This window comes from Ambystoma mexicanum, chromosome 5q (genome assembly GCF_040938575.1).
Source record: "Ambystoma mexicanum isolate Mex_15411 chromosome 5q, UKY_AmexF1_1, whole genome shotgun sequence".
Taxonomy (NCBI): domain Eukaryota; kingdom Metazoa; phylum Chordata; class Amphibia; order Caudata; family Ambystomatidae; genus Ambystoma; species Ambystoma mexicanum.
Genome location: NC_090933.1, coordinates 1,317,493,938 through 1,317,512,729, shown reverse-complemented (window position 1 = coordinate 1,317,512,729; position 18,792 = coordinate 1,317,493,938). Strand labels below are relative to the sequence as shown.

General features: G+C 46.6%; 1 protein-coding gene across 1 annotated transcript in view; it reads left to right on the top strand.

Annotated features, from left to right (window-relative positions):
• LOC138498495 (zinc finger protein 850-like) overlaps positions 1-18,792 on the top strand; it is a gene marked incomplete in the record, with an annotated part of 1,369,857 nt that overhangs the window by 959,940 nt on the left and 391,125 nt on the right. Inside the window, 1 exon segment of the mRNA XM_069622260.1 lies at positions 4,120-5,537. Coding sequence (XP_069478361.1) covers positions 4,372-5,537 — 1,166 coding nt within the window.

The following is an 18,792-nucleotide window of genomic DNA, read 5'->3' as shown; positions in this document are numbered from 1 at the left end:
ATAATGGCAACTGGGCGATGAGGGCTGTGGTGACCGATCTCCCCCAATGTTGGAGGTAAGTGCTTCTCACCTGTGCTGCAGAGAAGATCTTGGACACTGAAGCTCAGGAGTGTGGAACAGGACACTTCCCTCAAACCCCCACTATTATGTAACCACTAATCCTAATGGCAATTTAAGGGAAGGCTAATAACTATCCCCTCCTTCCCCAAGGACCATCAACAACTATCCTGCCTAGTAGCCACTTCACCCTAGATACTCCTATGCTAAAAGAGATTATGAACACACCAGCAGCAGTACTGGTGAACTTTGCATAACCACCTCCAGCAGCAGGTGCTCTTCCTCTCCCAGGGGCCATCCACATTCACACCCACTAGGCACGTCACCCTAGATACTCCTATCCTAAAAGAAATGATGAACACACCAGCAGCAGCACTGATGAACTCTGAAGAACCACCTCCGGCAGCAGGTGTGCTTCCTCCCCCAAGAACTATCCACATCATTCTTGCACATCAGGAACTTCACCCTAGATACTCCTATGCTAAAAGAGATGATGAACACACCGGCATTCTCCGGAAAACTCGGCATTTCTTTTCATCGTACTCGTCGGACTAGCAAACCTGGACAAATATGCACAGTGCAACTTATTAATTGGAATAATCTTCCTGGTGAACTGGTGTACTCTGCAAAACCACCTCTAGCAGCAGGTGGGCTTCCTCCCCCAAGGACTATCCACATCATTCTTGCACATAAGGCACTTCACCGTAGATACTCCTATGCTAAAAGAGATGATGAACACACCAGCAGCAGCAGCACTGATGAACTCTGCAGAACAACCTTCAGCAGCAGGTGCTCTTCCTCCCCTAGGGGCCATCCACATCAATCCTGTCCACTAGGCACATTATAATATATACTCTGATGCTAAAAGAGATGATGAACACACCAGCAGCAGCACTGGTGAACTCGACAGAACCACCTCCAGCAGCAGGTGAGCTTCCTCCCCATGGGCCATCCAGGGGCCATCACCTCATTACTGCCTCTACCCACTTTCCCTTTGAGGTTCAATGCTAAAAGAGATGATGAGCACACCACCAGCAGCAGCACTGGTGAACTTTGGAATAGAACCACCTCCAGCAGCACTCGTGAGCTTCCTCCCGCACGGGCCATCCAGGGGCCATCGCCTCATTCCTCCCTTCATCCACTTTCCCTTTGAGGCTCCTATGCTAAAATAGATGATGAACAGAACAGTAGCAGCACTGGTGAGCTTTGGAGTAGAACCTCCAGCAGCAGACGAGCTGGGGAGCTGCCTAACTTATCCTTTGATGGCTGTGTCAACAGTTGCTTTACACCCGTGCTGCTGATGAATAGGTCACCAGCACCTCATTGCTGGTGCACTTTTCAGTTTAAGAACTAGAGCAAGCAGTGTGACCTGCCCTCTAATGCACACTACTGCACTGTTTATACCCCACAGGGGGCTGATGCAGGGACTCCCAGCACTTGTGATCTCTGCATTAGCACTGGATGAACTAGAGCAAGCAGTGTGTCCTGCCCTCTGATGCACACTGCTGCACTGTTTATACCCCCACAGGGGGCTGCTGCAAGGACACCCCAGCACTTGTGATCTCTGCATTAGCATCAGATGAACCAGAGAAAGCAGTGTGACCTGCCCTCTGATGCACACTACTGCACTGTTTATACCCCCACAGGGGGCTGATGCAGGGACACCACATCAATTGTGATCTCTGCATTAGCACCGGATGAACCAGAGCAAGCAGTGTGACCTGTCCTCTGATGCACACTACTGCACTGTTTATACCCTACAGGGGGCTGATGCAGGGACACCCCAGCACTTGTGATCTATGCATTAGCACCAGATGAACCAGAGCAAGCAGTGTGACCTGCCCTCTGATGCACACTACTGCACTGTTTATACCCCCACAGGGGGCTGATGCAGGGATACCACATCAATTGTGATCTCTGCATTAGCACCGGATGAACCAGAGCAAGCAGTGTGACCTGTCCTCTGATGCACACTACTGCACTGTTTATACCCTACAGGGGGCTGATGCAGGGACACCCCAGCACTTGTGACCTCTGCATTAGCACCAGATGAACCAGAGAAAGCAGTGTGACCTGCCCTCTGATGCACACTACTGCACTGTTTATATCCCACACCAGCACTTGTGATCTCTGCATTAGTACCAGATGAACCAGAGCGAGCAGTGTGACCTGCCTCTGATGCACACTACTGCACTGTTCATACCCCACAGGGGGCTGATGCAGGGACACCCCAGCATTTGTGGTCTCTGCATTAGCACCAGATGAACCAGAGAAAGCAGTGTGACCTGCCCTCTGATGCACACTACTGCACTGTTTATACCCCACAGGGGGCTGATGCAGGGACACCCCAGCACTTGTGACCTCTGCATAAGCACCAGATGAACTAGAGCAAGCAGTGTGACCTGCCCTCTGATGCACACTACTGCACTGTTTATACCCCACAGGGGGCTGATGCAGGGACACCCCAGCACTTGTGATCTCTGCATTAGCACCAGATGAACCAGAGAAAGCAGTGTGACCTGCCCTCCGATGCACACTACTGCACTGTTTATACCCCACAGGGGGCTGATGCAGGGGCACCCCAGCACTTGTGATCTCTGCATTAGCACCAGATGGACCAGAGCAAGCAGTGTGACCTGCCCTCTGATGCACACTACTGCACTGTTTATACCCCACAGGGGACTGATGCAGGGACACCCCAGCACTTGTGATCTCTGCATTAGCACCAGATGAACCAGAGCAAGCAGTGTGACCTGCCCTCTGATGCACACTACTGCACTGTTTATATCCCACACCAGCAATTGTGATCTCTGCATTAGCACTGGATGAACCAGAGCAAGCAGTGTGACCTGCCCTCTGATGCACACTACTGCACTGTTTAAATCCCACACCAGCACTTGTGATCTCTGCATTAGTACCAGATGAACCAGAGCAAGCAGTGTGACCTGCCTTTTGATGCACACTACTGCACTGTTTATACCCTACAGGGGGCTGATGCAGGGACACCCCGGCACTTGTGATCTCTGCATTAGCACCAGATGAACTAGAGCAAGCAGTGTGACCTGCCCTCTGATGCACACTACTGCACTGTTTATATCCCACACCAGCAATTGTGATCTCTGCATTAGCACCGGATGAACCAGAGCAAGCAGTGTGACCTGCCCTCTGATGCACACTACTGCACTGTTTATATCCCACACCAGCACTTGTGATCTCTGCATTAGTACCAGATGAACCAGAGCAAGCAGTGTGACCTGCCTTTTGATGCACACTACTGCACTGTTTATACCCTACAGGGGGCTGATGCAGGGACACCCCGGCACTTGTGATCTCTGCATTAGCACCAGATGAACTAGAGCAAGCAGTGTGACCTGCCCTCTGATGCACACTACTGCACTGTTTATACCCTACAGGGGGCTGATGCAGGGACACCCCAGCACTTGTGATCTCTGCATTAGCACCAGATGAACCAGAGAAACAGTATAACTCTGCCTGTACTGATGCACTCCACACTTTCCTCTTGCACCCCAAAGGGTGGTGAGTAATAGGCAGGCAGTGACCCCAATATTTGAAACAACCTGAGGAACACATTGGACGACTGACATTTGGTGCTATCAACATGGTGTATTCAGTCACGTGGCCCCAAACAGAATTTGCCAAACAACAAAAATACTTCCCCTGCATTATAGCCAATAGCACCACAGGCCTTGACTTCCTCTTTAGGGGTACCCCTCACCCTATAACTCAGCAAGGTAGGTGATCGCCCCAGGCATCTGTATTCACCTTGCGTGACCCAGGTTCAAATCCCAGTGGTGCTGACTCAGCATTTAACCCTTCCCGGTTTCTTTCCATCGAGCACCTTTACATTGGGAAATAGCATCTGTTATTACAGCGTTTGGAACCCGGCATGAAGCGCTATATATAATGTGATAGCAATGTTAGTTATTATATTTCACCTACTGTAAGATTTGGCAAACAGTCTGAAAGCCCCCCTTCCCATCCCCCTCCCCCTTCTTAATTCATGCACTCACTGGCCATTATTTCTCATTTACAGGTGAGCAGCAGTGATAACTGCAACAGCCCTTGCAGCAGAAGTACAGCACTACAAGTCAACTGAGGGAGAGTGATCAGAGATCACGCTAAGGCTCGATGCATGGGAGCATCCATTCTGCACTGCATCTCTGCTCTGAACCTGCATCCCTACTCACATCAGATGATCTGTACTGAGAACAGACTAATACAAGTGTGCTGAGTTCAAGAAGGCATCACCCAAACCTCACACTTGTACAGATATCACAGCATCCTGCTGGCAAAATGACACAGTGTACTGAGCGTGAGAAAAGCTTCAGTCATGGCTCCCATCTATCCAGGAATCAGATGTTGCAGATGGGGGGGAAACCACACCTGGGTAGTGAGCGTGAAAAATGCTTCACTCTAAGCTCTCATCTGTTAGCAAATCAGGGGATCCATGCTGGGGAGAAATCATACCAGTGCACAGAGTGTGGCAAAAGCTTCACTCAAAGCTCCACTCTGTTAGCACATCAGAAGATCCATGCTGGGGGGAAACCATACCAGTGCACAGAGTGTGGCAAAAGCTTTACTCAAAGCTCCACTCTGTTAGCACATCAGAAGATCCATGCTGGAGAGAAAACGTACCAGTGCACGGAGTGCAATAAAAGATTCAGGCATTGCTCTTCACTTTCCAACCATAAGAGGCTGCATACAGGAGAGAAACCGTACCAGTGCACAGAGTGTGAGAAAAGCTTCACACTGAGGTCTAATCTGTTATCACATCAGAGGATCCATACTGGAGTGAAGCCATACCAGTGCACGGAGTGCGAGAAAAGCTTCACTCATCACACTAATCTGTCCAGGCATCAGATGCTGCATACAGGAGAGAAACCGTACCAGTGCACAGAGTGCATGGAAAGCTTCACTCAGAGCTTTAATCTGTCCAGTCATCAGATGCTGCATACAGGATATAAACCATACCAGTGCACGGAGTGCAATAAAAGCTTCAGGCATTGCTCTTCTCTTTCCAGGCATCAGAGGTTGCATACAGGAGAGAAACCACACCAGTGCACAGAGTGTGAGAAAAGCTTCCATCTGAAATCTAATCTGTTATCACATCAGAGGATTCATACTGGATTGAAGCCATACCAGTGCACGGAGTGCGAGAAGAGCTTCACTCAGAGCTCTAATCTGTCCAGGCATCAGATGTTGCATACAGGAGAGAAACCATACCAGTGCACAGAGTGTGAGAAAAGCTTCCCTCTGAAATCGAATCTGTTAACACATCAGAGGATCCATACTGGAGAGAAGCCATACCAGTGCACAGTGTGCAAGAGGAGCTTCAATCAGAGCTCTCATCTGTTATCACATCAGAGGATCCATACTGGGAAGAAACCATACCAGTGCACGGAGTGCGAGAAAAGCTTCACTCAGAGCTCTCATCTGTTATCACATGAGATTCTGCATACTGGAGGGGAAACCATACCAGTGCACGGAGTGCAAGAAGAGCTTTATTACGGTTTCTTCTCTCTCCAGGCATCTGATGCAGCAAACTGGGGAGAAACTGTAATGGTGCACAAAATGCATGCAAAGCTTCACTCTGGGCTCTGACCTGCACAAACCTGAAATGGTCCACGCTGGCAGGAAACTGAACCAGTGCACAAGAAACGCTTTGCTCAGAAGTCTGCTTTATGCGTCATCAGAAGATCCATTCAAGTGAGAAACTCTGAGCTATGAGGTGGGATATGGGCCGTCATCAGAAGATCCATCCAGCGGTGAGGCCTACCAGATTTGTAAATACAGAAGTCCCAGGTTGCTCCTGGGGAAAGCATTGAGGAGAACATGTACAGATAACCTGAAAGATTATAATGCAATAAAAAACTGGACTGGATGCACAGCACGCCCCTGACATGGATCTTGGTTGCTGCAGTGTATGTGTTAAACCATATATTTATGTGTACAGGTAAAGCATTCATATATTGCTTCATCGTGTCATGAAAAACCTTTGCTTATGTCATTAAATTGAGTTGCAAATTACAGCAGATAGCCCAGTCTCATTCTGCATAGAAATGTCAATGTTAAGTGTGAAATACCTTTCTCCAGTACAGAAAGGCCAACTTTGAAAGATCCCAACATTATTTTTTGTTTGTTTAAAAGGTTTAGGATAACATAAAGACCAACATCTCTATTTCTTTATTTACTATAGAATTTCATGCCTGTATAATATGTAAATCCTTTAAGAAGCAATATTCACTATCTTATTCTAAAAGTACTTCTTATCTTTAAGCGATAAAGAGAGTCTCACGGCACTTAATGGCTGTCCCGTGTGGCGACTGTGGGCTCGCAGGGTCCCATTCTGGTGCATGTATCCGCAATGTGTTCGTCGTTCTGCACATGCACAGTCCTGAGGGCTACACAGTTGCTTCCGCTTGCCCTTCAAGCCTCGATTTCGCCCTGCAGCACTATTTCAGGAACCGAGCCAGTTGGCTCAGCAAGCCTCAACGCGGTTCATGGCTAGTCCGTTTGCTGCACCTTTACGCTCCTTGTGTTCCTTGTTTTGCCTTGGCCTGCTCGGCGCCTTTCTTTTGCCTTGCCCTGGATGTCTCTTGCCTCGCCCTGGATGTCTCCTGCCTTTTCCCTTGCCTTCCTGCTCCTTCCTATTGATTCCTTGCAAGCATTTTCCCCTGTTTACCCTTTTGCTCTGAGTGCCTGCCTTGATCCTCTTATTCTGTCTGTTCCCCGTTTGTCCTGGGGATACCCTCTTGCCTGCCAGGGCAGTCTTTTGTTTGGTTATATGACTTTCTGCCTGTGGTACCCACCTAACCTGCCTCCTTCATCTGCCAGTGTACCCGTGGAGCCCTTTTTGGTTGTGCCCAACTGTGTAATGTCCTGGCCGTTTTACAGCGTTTCACAGACATCTTCTCCGATATTATTGGTTTAACCATCTGAGTCTACTTGGGTCACATTTTATTTTTTTTGGTTTCCCTTCAAACACCACATATTACATGTCAAGCAAGTCCTGCAAAAATTGCCCCAGAACCATTTATTAGCCAAACCTGAGAAATTTATTTTTCACCAGGAACAGATGGAATTCCTGGGATACATTATCAGCAATGTCGATATTCAAATGGTTCCTAATAAGGTCCAAACTATTCAAAAATGAAAGTTTTCCCGGTCGACCTCAATACTGACCGCTCTGACCAGTATCAAGGTGCATTTTCTTTGGGGAGACGGAGCCCGGATGGATTTTGAATATTTTAAGACTACATTCATGTCTGCACCATTTTATGCCATCCCAATGAAGTACTACAGTTCATAGTGGAAACCAACGCTTCCAATGTTGCCGTAGAGGCAGTATTGCTGTAACCCATCCAGGAGATGTGAACGTTACATTCCCATTGCCTAATATTTATGAAAACGGACTACGAGTGAGCAGAACTATTCTGTAATCAAAAAAGAACTATTAGCCTTAAAAGCTGCATTCGAGCAATGGTGTCATTATCTCCTTGGGGGTCAATTTATCGTGGAGGTACGAACCGACCATAAGAACCTGCAGCATTTACGGTTCTTGCATTGCCGAATGTCCAGACAAGCCTGTTGGGACTTCATCTTTTCCTAATTTGACTTCAAAGTGATTTACAGCCCCTGTGAAAGGAATCAGAAAGCTGATGCCCTGTCACATTCCTTGGAGACCGTACCAGTTATACAAGAGAACAAAACGCTGATTCTCTCCCCAAAACGCTTCATGTGTCGGGTATAACCATACCTACAGACCTTCCTACGAGAAACAGCAACATACTCATGGAAGCCTGATCTTCTACAAATGTCGGACGTTACCGAATGGAGTGGATTGCTGTTCTTTTGGGGATGGCTTTACATACCGACGACAGCTCTTCGTTCTGTGGTACAACACAGTTTCCATGATGCCAAGATGAGTGGACACCGTGGGGTGAAGGCCACAAAAGAGTTAATAGCGTGACAGTTTTGCAGGTCAGGATAGGCAGACCAAGCACGCGACTACGTGAGTACTTGTCCGGTCTGTAACCAGAATAAGACCATCCACAAATGTCCATTTGGATTATTACAACCCACCGTAATTCCACAGTTTCCCTGGCACACTATTGCCATGAATTACATTATTGAACTTCTTGCATCTGACGGCCACACTTGTATCAAGGTGGTGGTGGACTGCTTTACAAAGAACACCCACTTCATACCCCTGGTTTCCATTCCTACTGCAACCCAGACAGCATAGGTATTTTTACACAAAGTCTATTGTCTGCATGGCTTACCCGAGAAGATGCTGTCTGACCGGAGCTCTCAGTTTCTTTCCAACTTCTGGATTCAATTGTGCAAACAACTAGGTATCCAATGGGCATTAAGCTCTGGCTATCATCCCCAAACCAACGGGTAGACCGAGCGCACCAATCAGACCCTGGAGCAGTATCGGTGATGCTATGCAAATGCCACCCAAGAAAATTGGTACCGTCAACTGGGTGTGGCAGAAGTGGCATCCAATAATGTCATACATTCAACCACTTTTCTGAGTTTCTTCTACTGCTCCACTGGGCAACATCTGAAACTACATCCTCTACGGCCAGTAATGCCCAGTCCCATTGCGGCTGCAGCCATTGTGGTGGCTCGGATTCAGGAGCAACATCTAAAGGCCAAGGTGGCCTTGGCAGATGCACAGGATTGCATGAGTGTACAGGCAGACAGGAGACATACACCATAGCCCTTGTTTCAGGTGGAAGACCAGGTTTGGCTTTCCTCTAAGAATTTGCCAGTCAAGAATCCCCCCACTAAGCTGGCTACCAGCTTTTTCGGTCCTTTTAAGATCATAAAATGAGTGTCCTCAGTTGCTTTCCGCCTACTATTACCCACAGCCTGGCGGGTGCATCCGGTCTTTCATGTATCCCTTTTAAATCCATGTCAAATGATGCCCATGGCCATTCCTGCAGGGTGTCCCGGAATTTGAGGTAAAAGAGATCTGTGACTCGCAAATCCAGCGTGGAGTGCTTCAATATCTGGTTGATTGGAAGGGCTATCCTGCCATTGATCACTCTAGGGAGCCTTGTTCCAATGTCCTTGCACCATGCCTGGTCCACATGTTCTTCTGCAGGTACCCGGGGAAGTCCAGGGCTCTGGCCCTTCCTGGGAGGAGGCATAGTGTCATCCCACTTACCTGCCATCTTGTGTGGCAACTGGGGGCTCGCAGGGTCCCATCCTGGCACATGTATCCACAATGGGCTTTTTCTGCAATGGTACCCTGCAGTGTTCCACTCATTGGGGAGCTGCCATCATCTCTGAACTGCGCGTGCACTGACAGCTGTGTTCATCGTTCCACGCATGCGCAGTACTGAGGGTTACGCAGTTGCATCCGCTTGCCCTTCAAGTCTTGCTTTTGTTCTGCAGCACTATTTCAGGAACTGAGCTGGTTGGCTCTGTGTGTCTCAAAGCGGTTTCTGGCTAGTCCGTTTACCGCACCTTTATGCTCCTTGTGTTCCTTGTTTTGCCTAGCCCTGCTTGGATCCTGCCTTTTGCGTTGCCCTGCTTGTCACCTGCCTTTATCTTGCCTTCATGTTCCCCCTTGATTCCTGGCCAACTTTCTCCCCTGATTCCCCTTTGCTCTAACTGCCTGCCTTGATCTTCTTATTCTGCCTTTTCCCTGTTTGTCCTGGGGATCCCTCTTACCTGCCAGCCAGTCTTTTGTCTGGTTATCTGTCTGCCTGGTGTACCCACCTAGCCTTCCTCCTCCATCTGTTGATGCACCTGTGGAGCCCTTATGGGTTGTGCTCATCGTTTTCCTCTGTCTCAACCCAAGTGACCATCTGCCTACTTGCACCATCGTATTCGCTGTGACCTGCCCTGTCAGTGCTTGCACTGTTCCAAGACCATGCAAATTAGGGAAGTGCTGTCACATGATGTTGGGAATCAACTCAGCACTGACCCCTCTTCCTGTATTAGGGTAGAGTGTTGGGTTAGTTCCCTGCTCTACATCAACTTCTCAAGTCCCCCGTTATCAGTCTGGCTTCAAGATCCAAGCAAGAGGCCCAGCGAACATGTACGCAGCACTAGCGTGACGCTCAGTATAACAGAGAGTAACAAGGAATTGAAGAGTCATTAATATATGAATAATTCTTGAATTAGCTTCAACTCACCATTGAGAACTTTCATAATTCCTCAATACTCCAGAATGACCTCCCTGTGATGTGCCTCATTATTATTATTATTATTATTTTTATTATTTTTTTATTATTTTTATTATAACGTGCCTTAGATTTCAGGAAAGGCCAGGCATTTTCCACTTCTGGGGGGCACCGATAGGACTTTGGCAGGACACAGTGGTGCTTTGTTAGAAGCCAACAAAGCACATTAAAGCAATAAACTCAAATTACTTGGGCTGGGCTTGCTGGGCTTGCCTTACAGCTGAGCTAGCCCAGTAGGGCTGTTCTGTCCTTCATTGGTATGTGATTGCCTTAATAGGACTGAGCTTCCCTAATAGGACTGAGCAACCATTAAAAGGCTTGGGATTGCCGTGGTAGGGAATGAGCAATGGTCTTGCTTTGACAGAGATGGGCTTTCCTTGACAATGATGGGCTTGCTTTGATAGGGATAGGCTATCATTACTAAGACTGGGATTCTCTTCACTATGCTGGGCTTCCCATGGTACCGTTGTAGAGGTGGACCTGACTTGATAGGATTGGGCTTCGCTTGATAGGACTGGGATTTCCATAGCTGAGATGTAGGGATGGTCTTGCCTTGATATGGCTGGGCTTGGATTTTTATGGATTGTCTTACCTTGATATGACTGGACTTGCTGTAATAGAGATTCCTAAATAAGGTAGTCCCACCTTGATAAGGCTAGGCTTTGCCTGGATAAGGCTAAGCTCACCTTAATAGGGCTCAGCTTCCCTTAATAGAGCTGTGATATCCGTAATAAAGCTGGGCTCACCTTGCTGGGGCTGAGCTTGCCTTAATAGTGCTGAACGTGCCCTGATATGGCTGGACTTGCCTGGATAGGGCTCTGGTCACCTAATAGGGCTCAGCTTTCCTTAATAGAGCTGTGATTTCCTTAATAAACCTGGACTCACCTTGCTAGGGATGAGCTTGCCTTAATAGTGCTGAATGTGCCCTGATATGGCTGGACTTGCCTGGACAGGGTTATGGTCACCTAATAGGGCTCAGCTTGCCTCGATGGGCCTGGGCTTGCCTTGATATGGCTGGATTCACTTTAATAAACCTGGGCTTACCTTGCTGGGGCTGAGCTTGCTCTAATAGGGCTCAACGTGCCCTGATATGGCTGGACTTGCCTGGATAGGGCTCCAGTCACCTAATAGGGCTCAGCTTGCCTTGATGGGGCTGGGCTTGCCTTGATATGGCTGGATTCACTTTAATACACCTGTGCTCACCTTTCTGGGGCTGAGCTTGCCTTAATAGTGCTGAATGTGCCCTGATATGGCTGGACTTGCCTGGACAGGGTTATGGTCACTTAATAGGGCTCAGCTTGCCTTGATGGTGCCGGGCTTGCCTTGATATGGCTGGATTCACTTTAATAAACCTGGACTCACCTTGCTAGGGAGAGCCTGCTTTCATAGGTCCTGGCTTGTCTTAACTCTTCTGAGCTTGCCTTAATAGTACTGAGCTAGCATTGCAAGTGTTGAGCTTGCCTTAGTAGGGATTCAGGAATAGGCTTGCCTTGATAGAAATGGCCTTTCCTTGATAACAACGGGTTTTCATTAATAGGGCTGTGCTTGCCTTATTAGGAATGGGCTTGCATTAATAGGGCTGGGCTTTCCATGGCAGCGATGTAGGGATGGGCTTGACATGATATGGCTGGACTCGCTGTAATAGGGCTGATCCTCCCTTAATATGGCTGAGCTTGCCTTGATAGGGATGAGCTTGCTTTCAAAGGGATGAGCTTTTCTTGATTATTCTGAGCTTACCTTAATAGGACTGAGCTAGCCTTAAGGGTTGGGCTTGCCTTAGTAGGGATTGCGGAATTGGCTTGCTTGATAGAAATGGCCTTTCCTTAATAAGGATGGGTTTTTCTTATTAGGGCTGTGCTTGTCTTATTAGGACTGGGCTTGCATTGATAGGGCTGGGTGTCCCTTGATAGGGCTGGGCTTCCCTTTATAGGGCTGAGCATTCCATGGCACAGATGCAGGAGTGGGCTTGACTTAGATTTGTATGGATTGTCTTGCCTTGATATGCCTAGTCTCTTGGTAATAGGGCAGATCTTCCCTTAAGATGGCTGAGCTTGCCTTTAATATGGCTGAGCTTACCTTCATTTGCGCAGAACCCCCCTGCCCTCGCAATTCTTGTTCTACACTTGCACATTCCAAATGTCACAATGCCTAGTTTGGAGGAGCTTTTTTGTATCTTTCTCCCTTATCCCCTCCACGCCCGTTTTTTGTCTTGTGGCACCTTGAAACTCCATTTTTTGTATAGGCTCTTTACAAATATCCAATAAATAAATACATATTTTTTTAAAATAAGGCCTTCCTGCCTCGATAAGGCTTTGCCCTGATAGGGCTAGCTCATCTTAATAGGGATTAACTTGACGTAATAAAGCTCTGATTGCCTTAATATGGCTTAATTCGACTTTATAAGGTTGGGCTTGCCTTAAAATGGCTAGATTCACTTCAACAAAGCTGGAGTCATCTTGCTAGGGCTGAGCTTGCCTTAATACTGCTCAGCTTGCACTGATATGGCTGGACTTGCCTTGATATGGATGGGCTTGCCTTGATAGGAATGGGCTTGCCTTAATGGTGCTGGGCCCACCCAGATATGCTGGACTTGCCTTGATAGGGTAAGTTTACTGTGATATGACTTGACTCACCATACTTGGGCAGCGCGTGACTAAATAGGGCAAGGCTTTTCTGAATAGGGCTGAACTTGGTTTGATAGGGCTGGGCTCACCTTGATAGGGCTTGGCTTGCCTTAATAGGTCTGGGCTTGCCTTAATAGGTCTGGGCGAGCCGTTATATCAATGGATTCACTTTAATAAAGTTGGGCTCACCTTGCTAGGGCTGAGCTTGCCTTAATACTGCTGAGCTTGCACTGATATGGCTGGACGTGCCTTGATATGCCTGGACTTGCCTTGATACGGAGGGGCTTGCCTTAATAGTGCTGGGCTCACCCTGATATGGCTGGACTTGCCTTGATAGGGCTAAGCTTGTTGTGATATGACTTCACTCACTGTACTTGGGCGGAGCATGTCTAAATTGGACAAGGCCTGTCTGAATAGGACTGAACTTGGTTTGATAGGGTTGGGCTCACCTTGATAGGGCTGGGCTTGCCTTAATAGGTCTGGGCTTGCCCTGATATGGCTGGGCTCGCCTTGATAGTGCTGGGTTTGGCCTGTTATCCACCCCCCCGGCACCAAACGCTTACTTCCCTTACTGCACATAAGATATACAAGGGAATCAATATAGACAGTGCCGGTAATAGCTGTCCAGAGATAACTAACATTTTTACCGTCAGAGAGAACCTTAACCCAACTGACTCATGGGAATATAGTTTTTGACCCATTTTTGCATGGGAACCCTGTCCTTGGGCCGCTTTGCAGCCCTTTTTCCTTACACCCCCTCCTCTAGGGCCATTCGCTGGATCTGGCTTACCCGGATGGGAACGATGAAATAGTCTTACCAGATGGTCTGCATGCTTTGCCTCCACAGGTTGCCAAGAATTGTCCTCTGGACCACAATCCACCCAGGAAATCAGATACCAAAGCATTTCCCATGCCACTTGGAGTCCAGAATGTGCTGAACTTCAAATTCCTCCTGACCATCCTTCATCACCCCCGGAGCCTTTCTTGTCACCACACCAGGTGCTGGTGGTTTAACCAAAGAAACATGAAACACTGGATGACTCCTCATATGAGAAGGCAAACTCAATTGCACCACTGTATCTGAAACACACTGAACAATGGGATACGGTCCGGGATATGGTCCGATGAAGCAGGCAAACTTTACGAGACCCAAACAACTTAATGTGCTGAGAGGACAACCATACTCAATCTCCCACCACATACTTAGGACTAGATCATCTTTTCCAATCTTCTTGCCTCTTCTAGACCACCTTGGCCTTGTCCAGATTTTGGCATGCCTTCTCTTGTATTTCAAGAAGCTCCCGTGTGCGTTCAACTGCCAGGATCTTATTAAACCTTGGAACCCTCTTTGGTAACATTTGACAATCTTGGCCATGCAGACAGAAATAAGGGGACATTCCCAATGAATCATGTTTGGCATTTTTATAACAGAACTCCGCCAGCCAAAGAGACCAAACCAACAAAGATTTGCTCTCGGCTAGAAAACACCTCAGATATTGCTCCATGGTCTGATTTACTCTTTCAGTTTGACCATCCGTCTGGGGATGGTAACTAGTGGATAATGTGCAGGAGATTCCGAGCAATTTACAGAAAGCACACCCTAAACAAGCAGTGAATTGTGACCCCCGGTCGGATACTATTGTTCTTGGCAATCCATGCAATCTCGCTATATGCTGCAAGAATAAGTCCAACAGGGTACCAGCACTTGGAATACCATCACACGGTATGAAATTAGCTTGTTTCGTCAAATAGGCCACTACCACCAAGATTGTATCGCAATCTCCATCTCAGGGCAGCTCAGTAACAAAGTCCATGGATACACACCCACAAGGTTCTGTGGGAGTGGCCAATGGCTGCAGCAACCCAACTTTCTTCAAATGATCTGCCTTAGACTGTATACAAGTCTCACAACCTGCAACATATACCTGTACCTGGGAGGCCCACCCCTCCCACCAAAAATACTGTTGCACCATTTTTTAAGTTTTCTTGATGCCCACTTGACCAGCCATGGGAGAATTATGGCATCAAAACAAGGCCTTTTTCCTCAATGACTCAGTGGGGATAAACAACTTACCCTCTTGATGATGTAGACCCTATGACTCTGGCCTTGCCCCTCTTCACCCACTCTGTCCACCCATTCTTTGAAAGGTTCTGACATATCTCCAAGGACCTCCTGAGTCACTGCACCCACAATCTTCTCCACTGGAATGATACTTTGTTCCACTTGACACTGCCCTCCCAGATGTTCCTGCCTGGACAATGCATCTGCCTTTCGGTTGCTCCTACCCAGCCTGTATGTGACCACAAAGTCAAATTCCTCAAAGAATTGGGCCCAACATAATTGCTGAGAACTCAAGGTCCTTGCCGATCTTAAATACTGGAAATTCTTGTGAACAGTGATAACTAGCACTGGATGCCGGGCTCCCATTAAGTAATGACGTAATTCCAAAAAAAGCTTTCTTGATTGCCAGAAGTTCCTTATACGTAATGGCATACTTCTGTTCACAAGCTGTCCATTTGTGAGAGAAATAGGCCACTGGATTTAAAATGCCCTCCACATCTGACTGTGACAGGATTCCCCCTATGGCCATAGTGGAGGCATCAGTCTCCACCTGAAACTGTTTCTGAGATTAGGGTGACATTGAATCAGGGCCTCCGTGAATGCTGCCTTTAACCTTACAAATTGTTTCTCAGCCTCCTGATCCCAATGGAACTTGGTAGCCGTGGGATATATTGACCCACTCAACACTATTTCCCCACATCACCAAGCTGCATTTGCGCAGAAACAGCAATATGGCTGCGCTGGCTCCTGTGAGTGCCATGGCCTCAAAACTGAGCTTTGTAGCAACAACAAGAAAAAGATGGCTGCACCCTCCTACCAAGCATACATCGGGCAGGCTGGAACCAGGCGACACACTGAGGGAGCGTGCCAATGCGTTCTGACATATACAAAAGGAATCAAGTGAAATAGCAGAGTTGCTTTGCTGCAAAGCCCAAAACCCTATTAAAAAGGAAACTTGTTCACCTTTAAAAAAATGCTGCTGTGACGCTATTTCCATCTATCCTTCCTTAAACCACTGTGATTAATAAGGCCCTGCCATGCCCAGTATATCTCCTTGTGCTTCAGAAAAACCAGGCATGATTTCTCAATGACATGCCCTGTCAAACCAACTCTGAGGAAAATCAACAAGGAACCTCATTTTTACCCGCACAGGAAAACACGTTAATTTTCTTCACAAAGTATCAAAGATCAGTAGTTCAAAGGAACTTCATCTATCTGGGCCATGTCAATTTCAATACATCTGTGCTTCAACCAAAACCCCTGCACTCAGGAAAATAACTATGGCTGTAGGACAGAGTTGGAATCTGATGGAGATGCAAAATTGAATTTAAAAAGAATTGCCAGTTTGCACCACGTGTAAATAAAATGGGCTTTGCAAGACTAAAGGAGAAAAATGCCTGTGTTTAAACAGTAAACTGTTGAATGAAAGCCTGCCATTATCTAGCAATGTGAAGGGGTGTGTTGCTGGTGAGAATACACTCATGGGTTATTTTATTCAACAGAGTTGTTTTAATTCTGGACCTAATATAAGAAAATAAAGGTTTTAAGCTATATTGGCTGGATTTTGAAAGTTGAAAAACAGGTTTCTGCTTGGGGGGGTTGCTACCAACAGATGGGCCTCTCTCAGCGGATTCTAACACCCCAATCGATAATTATTAGGTTGGACAGAATCTAGTCTAGGGCAGCCCACTGACAATGGAATTTCAAGGACAAGGATATGTGAAAAGAAAGTCGAACGTCGTTGTGATTTCTACAGGAGGCTTCAGAGGAGATCTCCATTACGACCCTACCCTTCAGGGGGGTAGCTTGGAAGCTATGACCAAATATGGGGAACAAAGGACTGCCATTTGTTTCCAAAGACTATTTTACAAATAAAATTTAAAGACTTTTATCTCTGCAGCAAGACTTTGCAAAAATGTAAAAACCTTGCAGTTTAAAAGTGATTTTGTGTTTTATAATTTGAGACATTGTAGAAGTCACTGACACCTTGGGAATAGAAATGGAAAAGTATTGGGGTTCTAAGAAAAGCATCCATGTTGCAAATGCAAATTTTTATACTTACGTCCTTTATGATAAACCACAGGTGTATAAAGTTATGGAATTTTAGGCCAAATCTTTCATATTCAAAATTACCAAAATGTATCAGAGGGGTGATACAATGTCCCACAGAGTTCAGAGTTGGAGTGGAATGGTCTGCATAAAATATGTAACCTGCTCATGTAATTGGGTAATATGCTACAACTGTACAAATGGGTAAATTCTGTTATGACTGATTTTTGGCAAAAAGGTCTGAGGGATGTCTTTTCACCTCATAAAAGTACAACCCCTAGACTGAGTCACATCCTAGGAGAGGCAGCCAACACTGATTGCCCAATCCAGTGGGTAGAGGTGTATTTAGCAGACCCTGCCCAGCCATATACTTTGATGATATCACTATGCATCATAAATAAGGGTCCCTGACAAGACTCTGGACACTGACTCTTCCTGAAGTTCCTGTGATGAGTTCCTGTTTCATTCATCATCCAAATTCCAGACCCAACTACAAGGCCAAAGAATTGCTGACCCTACCCCAGGGCCCACTGCAAAACCCAAGCAGTGCTGATCCTATTTCCATCAAGGCCTCCATTCTGAAAACCCACTAATCTCCCATTAAAAGGGGGAAAGCTGTGTTAGCTTTTGAATCCTGAACCAGACTGGCTTGCTGCCCACTAACTGCATGCCTGCTGCAATCCTGCCATCCAGCTGACCTTTAGTATCCAGTTACCAGAATAGCCATTCCCCGCTGTTTGCCAGGCACGCTGCCGTGTAGTGACTAGACTCTATTGACGGTCCAAAAATCCCAAAACTAAAAGTGGACTGTAAGTATAAATCACCACCCCATAGAAATCCATAGTATACCTTGTCTTGCCTTGGTCCTTATCTCACTCTCTAAGTCATCCTATCCTTATCCTGATAACTTGTGAAAACTGTCAGAATTATTCATGCAACCCTTCCCCTGATTTCTAGTGCTAGCGGCATCTCTCTTTTCAATTTTGTCTTGTGGAATCCTATGCCATTAGTCATATTTCGAGTGATCGGACTGGTTCCGCCAGAGTTGGGTGCTGGGGTGACAGGGTTGAAGTCGCGAATCAACCTTCGATTTTACTGTGTCCATCTTTGGTGGTCTAGTCTGAGTACTCTAGTTTAAAGTGAAACTGTTCTTGTCACAAATGATTTCCTTTCCTATTTCACGGCTTCATTTTACACAAAGTGCGCCTTTTTATATCTTGCATAACTCCTCCAATTTACCATCTAGAGACTTACATTTACTTCCATATTGTCCCTGTGATATATATCTTTCCACAAGCCCAAAAACTCCAAATCAGAGTATTTCACCCGTTTTTATAAAAAACGGTTTGATTAAATTTACACGGAAATTGAAAGGGAAACGCAACTTTTACAAGTATCATTTGGCTGCAATCTGTTTTAAACTTTCCACTCATTTTCGAACTGTATGCTCTTGGTAATCCATGCGTTGTGATTGTTAGTGTCTTTGCATTTTTGCTTTAGTGAGGAATTATATTTGCTTCAAGGTTTTTAACACACATTCATTATTTATTTGTCCATTTCCGAGTTTCATTTCATAACATTGCAAGAGGTTTAAAATCCGTTTTCTCTCTTATTTGGGGAGGGAAGGTCAGATTTGGATTCCGTTTACTATTTCTCATTCCTAATTACCTGTTGCTTCTTTTTATCCACTTAGAATTGATTATTTGTGGGTTGAGGGAACATTGCAGGGGGACATCCTAACTTGGGTGCTATCTTTCCTAAATCAAAAAGTGCTCTCATT